This window comes from Branchiostoma belcheri, unplaced genomic scaffold, assembly GCF_001625305.1.
Source record: "Branchiostoma belcheri isolate BF01 breed outbred unplaced genomic scaffold, Haploidv18h27 scaffold53, whole genome shotgun sequence".
Lineage (NCBI taxonomy): Eukaryota > Metazoa > Chordata > Leptocardii > Amphioxiformes > Branchiostomatidae > Branchiostoma > Branchiostoma belcheri.
The window spans coordinates 282,791-297,494 of NW_017804165.1; the positions used below are offsets into that span (position 1 = coordinate 282,791).

The following is a 14,704-nucleotide window of genomic DNA, read 5'->3' on the forward strand; positions in this document are numbered from 1 at the left end:
GATCTGGGGTCACCGTCCTGCAGACGTGTTCTCAAGTTCTTGACTTTTATTTTTCATCTGCGTCAATGAACCGGCCTCCATTGTTCAGGCGGCATACCTCGTTGCCACTGGCAACCATTCTAGTGGTACGGCTACTGTAACTCCGGTTGTTTTTGCGAGACAAAATCCGTGAGAACTCACATTTAACAGTTTCTAACTAAGACTTTATCATGATTTTTATTTACAAGTAACACTGTATTGGTTGTATATGAAATCGCTGGAGAAACGTACGCATCAAAGCGTTAGGGGCTAGACTTTCTTTCTAGACTTTCCAGTCCTGCTACAATTGTAAGGGATACGGTATTCAACAGGGACAAATGGACGTTGACCCCTGTCGAAACCTGAGGGAGGGATGATTGTGTTCCCTGCATGCTCTGCATTTCGGGAAAACAATCAAACAAGTGGTGTGCACTCCATACTAAATATTATGCATACGTCATATGTCATCCAAGGGCCTTAAAAACGCGCGGTTCGAGCAGATCGATCAGTGCCTGCGGCAAGTGGTCCCTCTTGTCTCAGCTGCCGGGTCTTTCTGCAACATTTGCAAACTGCTAGCGCTACCGAGCATGCAGGCAATTGCAAGGATGGCCAACTTTCCCCAAAGGTTGTTACCGGTAAGTGTTTGTGCAGAATTTTACCCGGGTTCGCTGTAGTGTAGTGTAACGACCGATAACGTTAGCTCGAAGGTGTGACACGATATGCAAAGCTCCTGTAGTGTGTATTAGCTATGAAATCTCGCTTGGACTTGGACTTTATTGGGATCCACAATTAGTATGACATTTCTGCCAGCTACTCTTCCTGGTTTTAGTACTGTGCGTAAATGTAAGCTGTACAAGTATTGTTTGACTGAACAATCAACATGTTTTCAGACATGTTTATATCTGAGTAACACTCGTTACGTTGTAAGTAAACTCGGACATTGCTTAAAAGTGCAGATCTTTGGTATAGATAAGGCCGCATACTGCATTCTAAAGCATTGTCGTATCGTAGGAGCACAAATCAGTCACGAACTTGGGCGCACGAAAGACAAAACGGGACGGTGTTATCAGTTGAAACAAGCTGTTGTACTATTTTGCCCACGTGCCAAGTGTAACGTTAGCACCGGAAAAGTCAAAGAAAGGCGCCTTCTCTGCCCTCTTTCAGCAAATTACGTTGTCCGGCTGGTTTTACTCTCCAGACCAGGCTTCAGAGTTGGGCTTGATGTGGCTTATTCTATGCTGTTTTCAATCCATACCTGTTTCTAGTCCGCACCTGTTTCTGATAGCCGCCAAGAAAAAAAACAACCGCTAAGAATACAGGTGCAGTACTGTATACATTACTACAGTATACAATCATTGTATACATGTACTATGTAATGTATACAGTACTGCATCAGAACAGCTCATGATAAGAGCTAATCCTCGAAGCTCGCTGTGGAAGCTTACTTCTTTATATGACACGAAACAGCAAGGGATCGGATATATCTTAGGTGTAGACTTGCATCATATTAGACCCGTCATTTTCTCACGCTCTACATGTCAATTCTTATCAACGCCAACATTTCATTTTTACAAAATGTACTATAATCATCACAAATGAATCTATTTTTGTCCAGGTTGCTTTGCTGCCAATCGTCATTGCGACTTTCATCACGGCAGAGCAGTCTTGGCAATCCGGAGCCAACCTAGAGCACTACATTTCAAGCGCCCCCAGCCTGGCGACGAAAAAGGGCCAAGCTGGACTCTCCTCATCATCATTAGCTGGTACGATGGAGATCAGTGCCAGTCATACAGCTCCATCGGTGGATGTGGTAGGGACTCAGGTCGTACGTGAGCCGTCCGATCACGAGCAAGAATTCCACCACTCTGGCGGACTGAAATGGGTGGATTCCAACAACGGTGAAAGGTTTGCAATGATGGGCCTGGAAGATGCCGAAGAAGAAAAAGGCCAGCGAGCACAAGAAAAACCAGCTGGTAACGTCTCAACCGATGGAGAGTCGGTTCTCGTCGTTACCATCAACATAACTGGTTTTATGACACCCACTAACGGTCCAAACCGTATGGACGCACTTCATCAGACCGAATCAAGAGGTGGTGACGAAGCTACAACAAGTGAAGCCCGAAAACAAACTGTGTTCTGCCTCGGTGGCACACAACCGTGGACTGGCCTGTTGAGGACCTTCTTGAACAGTATCGCTTGGCAGCCATGCTGTAGCCTTGTCCACCTGGTGTCCCTTTCTATTAGAATAGGGTTTTGTTGTGCTTATTTGTTCGTAATGTCATCGGTAATTCTCTTGTGCATTTGCACCGCATTCCCCTCCGAATTGCCAAACAAACTTATCCAGAACTATTTCCTCCCCGCTATTATTGGAATGTTAGTGTATTTGCTCGGTGTCCTCGTCCTGTATGCAATCCTGCCTGTAGTCGGCATGTCCCTGATAGTAGTTTACAGATCGATAACCAACTGGTTTCCAAAAATGAGGTTAACGTCCGAGGAAACAATCGCGCGGTGTACCGTGGAGCTGCCCATGAAGGTCCTTTCGTTAGCCCTGGCTCAGCTCATGAAGAAGGGAACAACACCGAGTCAGATCGTGAACCCTCAGTACCAGCACCAACATCTGCACAACAACTTCCGCCGGAACAGAAGATGTGGATAGTTGGGAGGCATGGGCCTACTTTTGAGGACATTATTGTATTCGGGCGATGTATAAAATGTACATAAAATGTACAGATAGAGAATCTGGTGTAGTTTTTGTACAGATGACAGGCTTTGTACAGGCTTTCATCATATACATATAGTATCTGCTGGGAAGGAGATATCCTTCTTGGATCTCCGTTTGTGTGTTCACAGCTATAACTCTAATTTTTTGTATAAGCTGTAGCTTTCGACAGTTGTATTAGTCTGTTTTATATTAAAAAGTAATGTTTTGCTTGACTTTAACCAGGAAAATCTGTATTTATTTAAGTTATATTGCCTAGGGGCAGGTGTTAGTTACTGTAGTATTGACTATTGTGAATTGGTGCTCAACTTTCATATAGGTGGTGTCAAAATAAAGATCACCGTGCACTTATATGATTTTGTTGTCATTTTCATATTTTTGTATTTATTTTATATTTTCATATTTATATCTATCTATCTATTTATTAATCTATTATACGTATATTTCTGATTATAACCGATACAATGGCCAAGTGGGTAAAGTGCATGCTCGCCTTGCATTCGTTAGGTTGTGAGTTTGATCCCCGGCCGAGTTGGACTGCGAAAGGTGCCTTGATACTTCACAAGAAAGACTCGACAGATGAATGAAGGTGGTGAATGTGAACTCATTTAATATCAACACAAATTAATCAAAAGTTCATTCATATATATCTATAGCTGAAATAGACATCCTCACGAAAGCTTTTGAAGCCTGACACATGGTATATCTACAGTAGCTGTACATTCGAATGAAAGCTCATCTGTGTGGGTAGAATCCATAGTTGTAGAGTTCAAAATTTGTTCTAACACAAGAAAGGAATTTACAATAAGTTTTCAGTCGATCTCGTCAACCTTCGTCAGATGTATGATGCACGCACTGAATCTCTGGAAGTCGGAAGCGTGATGACGCCAGGAGTACATCAAATGTGACGAAGGTTGACGAGATCGACCAAAAATTTATGCTGAGTTCCTTTCTTGTGTTGGAACATAGCTTGAACTTTACATCTAAGCAGCTGTACATGTGCGGTCAGTGTGTGTTCCCGCACGACACCTGGCGATCATAGTGTTCACAACATGCCGTTTTACGGCTCTAGTCTTAGTAACACCTCAATTCTGCAGCCTGATATTCAGTAGTATATTCTATTGGAACGTAACAAATATTTAATCTCCAAACAGACCTTTCGTTGGCCGCAAAAGACAGTACCAAATTGGCCAGGTAGTGTCCACTAAGTTAGCCAGACAGTATCCATTGGCCACCCTTCGGTGGCTAATGGGCACTCCTCTGGCCAATGGACACTACCTTGTCACCGTATGATCTGCTTGGAAATTAACAAATACTAGTGCATGTACTTCCAACATTCTCTGTTCGCTTTATGTACAAAAAAAGTGGTATCAGTCAATGACCTCAAAGTGATATTGATGGTGATTCTAATTCTAGGTTTGAATGTTGCCAAATATTGTTCGCAATGAGTTGAACGTTTATACAACACAAAGACACGTTTATACATAGACCACACAAAGGTAAACTAATCTACCCATAGCAGCGTTATGACGTAGGTTCACATGGAGGTTTGTATGAGAAACTGATGTGAGTAGGATTACTTCTTGAATCATGGTTTTTGGTTTCTCATTCTCCCGGTATCTATCGACATTCTTCTCTAAATGTTTGATATGATCCTTCTGTTGCAGATACTAGTACATGTATATCATTTCCACATCTCGCGACCACCTTTAGCTTTATGCTTGGCTCCTCTATAAGGCGAAGTTGACCGACGAACATAACGGATCTGGCAACTTGAAAGGCCCTGGACAATGATCGCTCCACGAGCGCCGCCTATTGGAGTCTTGCGGTACAACAACGACTGACGTTGAACAGAGTTCGAGAGTCTAAAGTTTCACTGGTTCCCATTTCATTCTCGTGCTCCACAGTTCTGCTTTCTTTTTGTTTTCCTGCTCGGTGGCGTCTTGTCTTTGCCTGGCCTTCATTCTGTCCAGACTTTCTTTGCGACGAGTTCTTGATGTGCCTCGGGCGGTCTGTCTCTGTCCATTACTTTCTTCTCTGTGACTTTTCCCCCAGTTCCCCGCCACTTTTGCTTGTCTGTAGGGCATCAGAAACGGCTTGGTCGCAGGAAAAGTCGACGTCACGGATCTATTCTGTGACTTGGAATGAGCATCTGATGAAAAAAAGACAACAGGAAAGATGATCGATACATGGACGCCTTTTTCATGTCGATAAAAGTTATAGGACGAACTCAAGAGGTAAAGTAAGCAATTATTTTGCACCGGTACCGTTTCTTACTCTCCAAGTAGAGGTTTGTTGGGTTTGGGCTTATTTTGGGCGTGCTTTTAGGCTTTTTTTAATCAGGGTTTCTTTTTTGCACTGGATTTTTTACGCCATGGGTAGCCAAAACCCAAACCTCTGCTTGGAGAGTACAGTTTCTGTCCTCACCTGGTGGCGCGGTTCTAGCTCTGTCCTCCGGATTTCCGTCTCCATGGTGATCCCCGTTTCCATGGCAACACTTCCGGTTGAAGTGGTGCATGTTGGTGAGGTCATGGTAGCTGCCGTCGCTGTTGCCGTTCTCGCGTGCGTACAGGTGCATGTTCCTCATCTGCTGCTGCTGCCACTCCAGGTCGAACAGGTGCTTCAGCCTCTGGTGGTGCCGCGTGTGCTCTTGCTGCAGGCGGCAACAGGAAATTAAGAACAGAGCTTTTTTGCACGAGAGGTTAAGGAGGCCGTATAGCTACATCAGGGCATTACAACTATCCCTCAACAGAGACGGGGTTGGGGGGCGCCACAGACTCTCTGCAACCTATGATCCACTGCTCACGGAGTCACGAGTGTTATTTGCGTGACTCGACAAAGACTGGAGCTGTACAGTCTAAAATTTGGGCAAGTCCGATTCCTTGTGTTGGAAATTGCAGTTTAAACTTGTTTCATACAACACAGGTGGACTTCCAAAATAGGAAATAAAGTGTTAATGTTTATGCATGGAAGACATGCCAAAGGGTAACATCGTAAAATTCAACGTACAAGGATATCTTCCCTGCTAGCTCAACAAAAGGCTAGGCTCTTGTGCAGGCCTCCGGGCGGGGGGGTGTGGGAGTTTTGATGCCTTCTCTGGGCGGCTGGTTGTAGGATGGCCGGCAAAAGAACCCGTTAAGAATTCTACAAAACGCAGTATCAAAACTCCCACCCGCCCTGAGGATTGCACAGGAGGCTACAAAAAAAGCAATGATGGCTTAGTAATATAGAACAAAATGCAAGGTTTGTACATGCAGCAACAAAGATCACCGAAGTTATGTTCAATTCACCAGAAAAGATTAACCTCCTTTCAAAATAATGGAATGTTTTGTAACGCGTTAAGCACATTGTACCTGCATCTTTATGATCTCGGCGTTCCTCCGTTTGATGTCTGCATGTTCCAGGCTAAAGTAGGCCCGCTGGAGCATGTACTCCGCAGTCTGGCCTGCAGTTGTCGGCGGTGCCGTATGGGGGCGCTTCAGCAGCTTCGTCTCACTGTGTTCACCTGTGGGGAGTGGCATTTGACGTTACGGGGACTACTCTCCAAGCAGAGGTTTGGGTTTGGGGTTATTTTTGGCGTGTTTCTAGGCTTTTTTTGTCGGGGTTTCTTTTTTCACTGGATTTTTTTAACCCCTCTAAAAACATCCAGTGCAAAATGGAAACCCCGATAAAAAAAGCCTAGAAGCACGCCAAAATACCCCAAAACCCCAACCTCTGCCTGGAGAGTAACGGAAACATCCCATCGCTAATACCAGCAACACATTCGGAACGACAGGTAATCTGTTTGGTAGTCCCTCTTCATAAAAACGTCCGTATACCGTTTCAACACCTATTACAGTGGTAATCCGTACTTCAATGGGAACCAGTGAATGAAAATATTGCTTTCGCCAGGCGCATTGTACACTGCGTTAAATATTACATGGGTGGAATACACGGGGGAACAAACAATGGATCATTTAATGGCAGAGTTGTAATGAATGAAATCCTTCTTCCCTTCAAGTAAGATAAAGCAGGAATGCCTCCGAGGACAGAAGGACAACAGCCTTGACTGAAGGGCCCGTCAAAGTCCGTGATAGCGACCACAAAGCGAGTCAGGCGTTGCCAGCGTTTGAACCTTGTCATCAAGTTCAGCTTGTCATTGAACGATATATGGCATCACTCTCTTTTTATGGTTTTGACAAACAAGTGTACATGTATACACAACGGAGGGAAAATATAACAATGACAACGCAAGAAGGTTGACAGATGGTGAAAATACAATGTACTTAATTAATTCAGCGAGGTCTTACCGTTGTATTTCAGCATCTTATGTTTCCCTTGGTACTTGAGTAAATCCTGAGCCAGATCAGCAGACGACTTCCTCCTAAAAATGTACCAGAGCAACAATTAGCTGTAATCCGTACGTCAGTCTGAGTATATTTGTACAGTTTACAATATGCCACTGCAAAGATTTAAAGCTCTTCTTTCTGTGAGGTTCCATAATAACGTTATCGTTGCATTCTGAAACTTAAGATTCTACTAAGAACCCATGCATTGTAATCTAGGTGTTGTCTCCTTACTTTGATTGATCGACGTTATCATGTATTGTGTGACGTCTGTGTATATTGTACGTATCAAAACCTATGGTGGCAAGAGCCTATCAGCTAGTACGGTCAATGGTCTTGTCATGTTAAAACTTAGTACCTACCTGTATGTATGAAGAACAGCGCGTCCCTGTGCGAGTTCTGCATTCCGGTCGCTGTACAGGCTCATGCCGCTGCTACAGAACGTGGTTCTGGTCTCACAAGACCTCTGGTCGGGACTACGGCTCACATCAGCCGAGACCTTCTTACGACCTCTGCCGTGCCTGTCGTCTGTAGGACTTGAACTGTCGTTATGGTAACGGTCCTGCTGTCGGACAGTGTCAACCAATCGAGAGTCTTTGGAGTCACGTGGTGAACTTTCTTGGCTCTCGTTGTTTGGATCGCCGGGTAGATCTAAACTTTGTTCTATTCCCGAATCTTCAAAACTGTCCTCCATGTCGTGGTACTGCCATCCGTTTTCAACAGTACCTGCCAGCTTTGCGTCTGGTATGTGGTGTGAGGAAAGGCTTGAGTCCTTCCCTTTGGAGGTAAAGCGTGACTTACACGTGTGCCGAAGGACCGGTGGGGTCTTCCTCACCGCGTGACAACAGCTTTTCGGCGAAGGGCTGTGTTTCTCATAGACGCGGTTATTGTTGCAGTTTCTCAGATGACAGCGCCGCTCGACGTGTTCTGGTCGGACGCGAGTAACGATCGGGTGATACAGTCTGGACGGTCGCTGGGTTTCCTCCGTCGACCCGAGGACGGGGCTCGCTGAAAGTCTTCCGATACCGAATTCTGACTCGTTTATACTGGTGGTGGTCCTCAGCTCGTCGCTGGAGGCGGGGTCGGCGTTCAGGATGTACTGTAGCAGGTTGTGCCCCATGTTTCGGTTGCTCCCTAGTTCCATCGTGTGCTGCTGTTTCTCCGCACCCGCCTCCTCCTCGGGATGCTCAGTAACCTTTCCTTTGACAGGTGCGAAGTACGGCCCGGCAACTTGTCCCGCCATTCCTACAGCAAGAGAGCAGAATCAAATCGTTTACAGTCAGAAAAACCGTGAATGAACTGGAGAAAGATTTGCAGAGTGTGATTTCGTGTCCTCCTTCTCACACCAATCTGTCTCTCGACACCTCTATATGGTACTAACTTGTCTCCTACACCGGAATAAAAAAAACGGGGACTGTTAAAACATCCAAAACAGAAAAAAACGATGGAACGAACACAAATACTCCAAAACAAATATAACGCTTTATGCCAACTGTCTGTGGCGTTATAAAACAAGTCTGGTGCAGCCCGTGGTTACAGTTAGCGTCTTAAATCCAAAGACACCCGCCGACTGCCATACATCTTAAACATGTATCCTAAATTAACCGTCAACATGTCAAAATATCAAGGAAAATCAGTAAGTAAAACTATTTTTATAGAAACTATTCTTTATAGATAGAAACCAGACCTACCAGCCTGCATGATGTCCGTGAGTCTAACTGAACTCCGAAGCTAAATGGTCTTTCTTTGGGCGGTGCTCGTTTGGGTTCACTGAGTCCCTATAACTCTATTTCTTGATGGTCAACATTGGTGCGCCGCAATTAAAGGATTACATCAGTCCACAACATTCCTAACTATGCTGTTCCGAACATTGATCACAACTATCACAGGTTTGAGTGTTATTTCATAGTCCTTCATAATTAATGACATTGACAAAGAAAATCAGATTGCTCTTTTCTCGACCACAAGTAACATTAAGGACTTTTTAATAGTTCGTAGTTGTGACCGGACGTCAAAAATACCTGACGCCAGAACGGACAGGTGATATATAGTCACCCCTGCGAGCATGAAAGTGCAAATTTACAATTTCACTCACACAGGACGGCTGTAATAACCTGTATATTCCAGTGTGGCACCAGTACGTGGTCCGGGATTGTACGGGCTGTATACAACTTTTCTATAGGAATGACAAGTCGTAAGGGAAGAGGCAATATTGACCCGACCAACTGCTCTGACTGCTGGCAAACACTGAGGACAGGCCACATAACAACATAACGTTCTCTTTCAAAGTACTGTCAGTACCTATCAGTTAGAATACTTGTACGTTACAACTGTTGGACATTGACACATGGCAAAGCAAAAATTCAGGAAAGACGACTAACATTGGAAGTAAGACAATAGCACTATCATCATGTAACTCCTGACAAAAAGGGTTAACAACTTTCATCGTAACTCTAGTATTGTATATAGATAAACTGTACCATCAGACCACCACTTTTGGCAGCCATTTTATGAGTGTACTAAAATCATAAAAGACGAAAGTATGTATATATGCAAACAACCAATCTGCTGCTGTAACAGTCGTAATAGATGTGTCCGCTTTGGACGCAGATTGGCAATCTACTGCATTGATATACGAAGTGTTGATACACATCTGCCATATACAACACCAAGTAACCTAGTTCAAAGGCCACACAGAGAGGCAACATTAGGCCAATATTTGCCTATCGCTGGTTTATTGGATCAAACGAGCTTAATTTATGGTTCTTTGTCGGTAACATCGTCAAGAAGTCAATAGCAACGGGACGCCGGTATGCTGACCTCGATGATCAAGGCGCCCGTTCCTTGGATACAGGGCCTAAACGTTAGCAACAATTACAAATTTAGAAAAGACGACTGTCGCATGAGGCATAAAACACAACATGACAAACACAATCATATCCGAGGTGCAGTGGAATTTTTCAATACAAGACTGGCGCACAAATTGAGATTCTTTCAATAATTGAATTTTGGGTGATATAAGCGTTCATACTTACGTAGTCATCTATTTCATTTGCGTCGGTGATAAAAATATTATTACCCATTACAACAAGGCATCACAGTAATACATGTACCTGTAGTTTTGTTAAAGTTCAACCAAACGGATTTTACGACGTTGGCCCGCTCGTCTGCGGGCACCATAGAGACCGGCTATGAAAGAGAAGTATGTCCGCATTAATTTTATGGTCAACATACTCCGCCATGAAGACAAACATCTGACGACATTTGAAGGCGCTGTTAACGTGATAATCACTCATGGTTACTGCTGCTGTCAGGAGGATTACTCAGGTAATAGCTGACTGCCCCACACAGAGCGCCACTGACAACGTGGGACTTATTACACTGGTTAAAGTATTTCTACATATGGAAGTAAATTTTAATGGAAGTGTTTTTAGAGTACATGGCCATGGTGTTGTTCAACTAACTAGCTCTGTTCAAGACTGAAAAATGAAAAGGTGGGCAAAACAGCTCATTGCTTAACGACGTTTCGGGTTATACCTGAGGCACAAAATGACTGAAGGCTTCCATATCTTTTATCTGACCTATACACATATTACGTCCCACTTATAGATGCACGATTGAGATTAAAATAACATCTTTGTATAACAGAGTTATAAGTAAACTTTGACCAATCGTCTGACAGAGATACCATAGACTGACAAGATGTTGTTTATAGCTTATCGATGCTAGATGCCGTCTCCTTGGAACAAAAACCCTGCGACAACACCACGTGACAGCTAATTAAAAGGGGGATCACAGGAGCTTTGTCATTCGGCGAGAAACAAACGTTTCCTAATGCAAGAGTTAAAACATGACTTAAGCCTTACTTAGCGTTCCTTGTGTTCTGAGTGAGCCAGGATTGTGGTCCCTTTGACTTATCAAAACGCAGCATTCTTTTTTGAAAACTTAAGTACTTCCTCGGCGTACTCGATAAAAGACTGTGTGTTCAGCTGCGGGTTCATCAGCTACCTTTACAACTATTTATGGGAGTGTGAATGTTTCGTGTTTGTGGCCGGTACAATCGGTGCACCTGCTCAGGTCGTAACGTACCATAAGCCCTGTTGAAACGGACTCCAGCTAACAAACAACGTTTAACGGAGGAATAAATAGCAAAACTTACACTCTCCACTTCAGAGAATCCACCAAGACAAGCATACGTATCATCCAAGATTTCCAAAGACCTGAGGATTCACCGGTGTACAACGACCATTTTCTTTGCATGAAGAATTTCACTTAAACGCTTTGTTGCCTCCTCTTAAGAGGTTTTAAAAACTTTTTTCTCTCTCCAGAACAAAAGTTTTAAAACATGTATTTTTTCCTGAGAGAAAATAGTGCGAGAAGACGTTTAGTTGGAGATGTTGTTTTGAAAGTCAGTGAAACGAGGCGGACAAACGTGCGTTACTAAGCAGAGCCATTCCACAAACAGTGTTCTACACACGCCATACAGGACACGAACATTCCGACATGCTATAGTACAACATGCACAGACTTTGTACCGAACATCGCACCTTCCACAGTCTACCAGCACCGACTTCAGACTTAATTAATTGCAACAGCAAACAGGCGTTATTGTTAGTCAATGAAAACTGTTTGACAAAGTTTATGGACGGAATAAGTTGTCCTGTTCAAACTTGTTTGTTCTCCGAGCTCATGCAGGACCCCGGTCACTAATCCTGGGTAAGACATGAAAACACAAAACACAGTTCTCTCTCTCTAATTAAGGGTCCCTTCTTATCTCATCAGACCACTTAAGAGGACCAACTGCACACTGTTACAACACTAGACCCGAGAATTATGGCTTCTCTGTATACAAATGCTACAATCCGCACGTCGCCTCTTTTACCTGCTACAAAACTATCTCCATAGTACAAGCTGTACGTAGTTGTAACTTGGCATATCTGTTACATGAAGTCACACTTACCATGATCGACAATCTTGTTCCGACATCTTGAATGTTAACGTTACTCCTAATTAAATGTTCCTATTTGCGGTACAGGTACAGCATCGGTAGGTATTGGCATGCTCAAACAAAGTGGTTGGCGTAATACAGGGGAGAATCAGTATTTCCTGAAAGGGGGGTCAAGTAGGTAGATACAAAGTCGCGGACAAAATCTTATTATAGATTTAAAGGGTCAGCGTTGCATACAGTGTGTTGTCTTTTTATTACATTCTTTGACTTTTCCTGACTTCCCATAACTGCCCTCCCCCCCCCCCAAGAACACAGTGGACTGTCCCCGTGTGTTTGCCATGCTCTAACTCCCCGTTACCATCGCCAACCGAGGATGTTTTGTCAGGCTCCACTTCAGTTGAATCAAGAACTTGGTACGTCACACGGCAGGCCGCTTCACGCTCTTAGAATGCGCCGTGTTCTCACGGTGGATTTACAACTTGTAAAGAACATTCAAAACAAGCTTAAGGATAATGTCCTGTCTTATTGTCGAGTTAAGAATGGAAGAATGGAGTTAACAAATGCTGCAAACCGTTTAAAATGTTGATACAGTTTCCCTATAGAATGAATTATATAATGCTCTACAATCAGAGCAAACTCGGCAATCTATCAATGCAGCACATGACATTACTACATTACGATTGCCTAGTTGTGGCCAGGAGACAACAACAGAGGTGTTAAAATATAAGGCAATTTGAATGATTATTCCAGATAAGGCAGTCGTCCTAATTTTTACATGTGTTCATTTCGAAATGACTTAATAAATGCACTGTGCTGTGTCTCTCGTGTATCTTATTATATTCCTCGAGTGTACAAAATATAAAATGACGTATCATTTCGCGTACTACTATCTTGCCCCACCCTGTATAACCTGTTCTGTCGTTATTTGCATCTCATATAGCGATCAATGTTCAATGACGTCTATGTAGTCTGTATTCAGAACAGGGACCCTTTTTCACACGCGTATATGTCACAGAGATGACACTAAAACCCACACAACGTTGTCTTCTGTTTTCCCACAAAACCGTTGTGTCTGCACCTCACATTGAAACAAAATCTACTCTACGTACCTTGGAGGAAAGTCTGTCCCAAGAAAACACATTGTACGGCAACGTTTCATCAGGAACGTCAGGGAAAACAAGAACGCACACATGTACTAGTACGCTTGTACATAATTTGTAGTCCCCTTGTTTTACTTGTTCTCCCAATGCTCCAATTTTCTGCGTGATTACACCTGTAATGAGCACTCCTCGTCATGAACGCCGTTCACATGGCGACAGATTCTCTATTTGTTTATCTATTTTCATACCTGTCAGACCGGTAAAGGCGGGGACTTGGGGAGGGACCATTTTTAGAGCTTCTCGAATCCTCTCTTTTCTTGTGCTTCAACTGCAGCTGGCGACCTGATTTTGAACTGCAGTTCTCAACTTATGTACAACATATTAAAAGTTTGTAGAATGTTTATATATGTCGTTTATTTTGTCAGAAGGGCGGCACCCAACAAGTGATGAAGCTTTACATTTCGAGATTAAGTTCATTAGAATGGATAATATTGACATCGACAGGTAGAAGATCACCATTGGTGACTACAGGTGAAACACAGAGGCGTGTCGCTTAGCGGAGAAACGCAAATTGACTGGAGAGTTTTTAAAGTGCAGTTTTTTTAGGGCTTGGAAACCAGATTTTCAATCAAAGTCAATATTCTAGTCACTTATCTACATACTAAGTTGAAACAACACTGTCCCAATGTATATCGACATTCATGGAGCAAAAATGCCCAAAATTCTGACGAAAACGGTTACTGGAAGGACCTGGATTGATTTTAGGATACCACCCAGAAAATAAAGGACTAATCTTGGGGCTTGTTTCTGCAGTTTTAAAAGTATGAAATACTGATTCAAATGTGGTAATGCGGGATAGTATGTGTCAATATCATACAGATTGCCTTATTCAGAATATTTACAGTTTTGCCGCCCTGAAATTACATTGGATGGTTTTAAACTACATGTATATGAAATGTCAGGATTGTTATCACTTACCTTTTACGAATTAGTCGATTCTTATCACTGACCGAGAGCTTGACGCCGGCCAGTTACGGAGAGCGTCCTTCATCTGTTGTGCGTGTATAAATGTTGGTCTGTAGTATAATGTCCTTGGTTTGTCGGTACTTTTGAAAGAAATCCGCGTAGACTGGTTTATATATGTACGGGAGGGGCGCGGCGTGCCTCGAGATGAATTTGAACAAGAATTCCAAGCGGGTTGTTTAAAATTGTCACGGCACAAGAAAATATCATTATCTTTAATGAATCATATGACCTTTTTGAGGAGAAACCAATCAAAAATCCACATAGTAATGTGGACCCCCCCTGCATACATGTATTGGAACCCTCCTCGCTTCACGGCTCAAGAGTTGCCAACACCGGTTTTGTTTTTGAAGGGTCATACAAACACACTCCAACATTTCACTACACTTGTTAGATCTCGTTACAGTGACAATAGACGGCAACCTCTTTGTTTGTTGCTATGACGATGAAAAGGTGACAAGGAGAGAAAAAACAGAACGACGAGGACGGTCACGGGCGGACTGAAGTCGGTATTTGTTTCTCCAGAAAAGTCTGGTCCCATATCTGTCATGAAGCGTTACTGCGTTTCTAT

At 43.3% G+C, this 14,704-nt stretch overlaps 2 protein-coding genes across 3 annotated transcripts; one reads left to right on the top strand and one right to left on the bottom strand.

Annotated features, from left to right (window-relative positions):
* The first annotated feature begins 440 nt into the window (after window positions 1-440).
* On the top strand, window positions 441-2,957 carry LOC109480886. Its single transcript, XM_019783215.1, has 3 exons — window positions 441-653; window positions 1,634-2,108; window positions 2,460-2,957. The coding sequence occupies exons 1-3, from the start codon at window positions 480-482 to the stop codon at window positions 2,672-2,674; spliced, it is 864 nt and encodes a 287-aa protein (XP_019638774.1). The 5' UTR covers window positions 441-479; the 3' UTR covers window positions 2,675-2,957.
* A 1,027-nt stretch (window positions 2,958-3,984) lies between these two features.
* On the bottom strand, window positions 3,985-14,278 carry LOC109481027. 2 transcript variants are annotated; one of them, XM_019783505.1, is made up of 6 exons: window positions 14,089-14,278; window positions 7,425-8,307; window positions 7,027-7,100; window positions 6,091-6,242; window positions 5,165-5,390; window positions 3,985-4,889 (listed from the first exon to the last, which is right to left on the bottom strand). In XM_019783505.1, the coding sequence occupies exons 2-6, from the start codon at window positions 8,303-8,305 to the stop codon at window positions 4,603-4,605; spliced, it is 1,620 nt and encodes a 539-aa protein (XP_019639064.1). In that variant the 5' UTR covers window positions 8,306-8,307; window positions 14,089-14,278; the 3' UTR covers window positions 3,985-4,602. The 2 variants fall into 2 exon arrangements, with proteins under 2 accessions (XP_019639064.1, XP_019639063.1); XM_019783504.1 differs by lacking the exon at window positions 14,089-14,278 and adding an exon at window positions 12,023-12,138.
* Window positions 14,279-14,704: the final 426 nt, after the last annotated feature.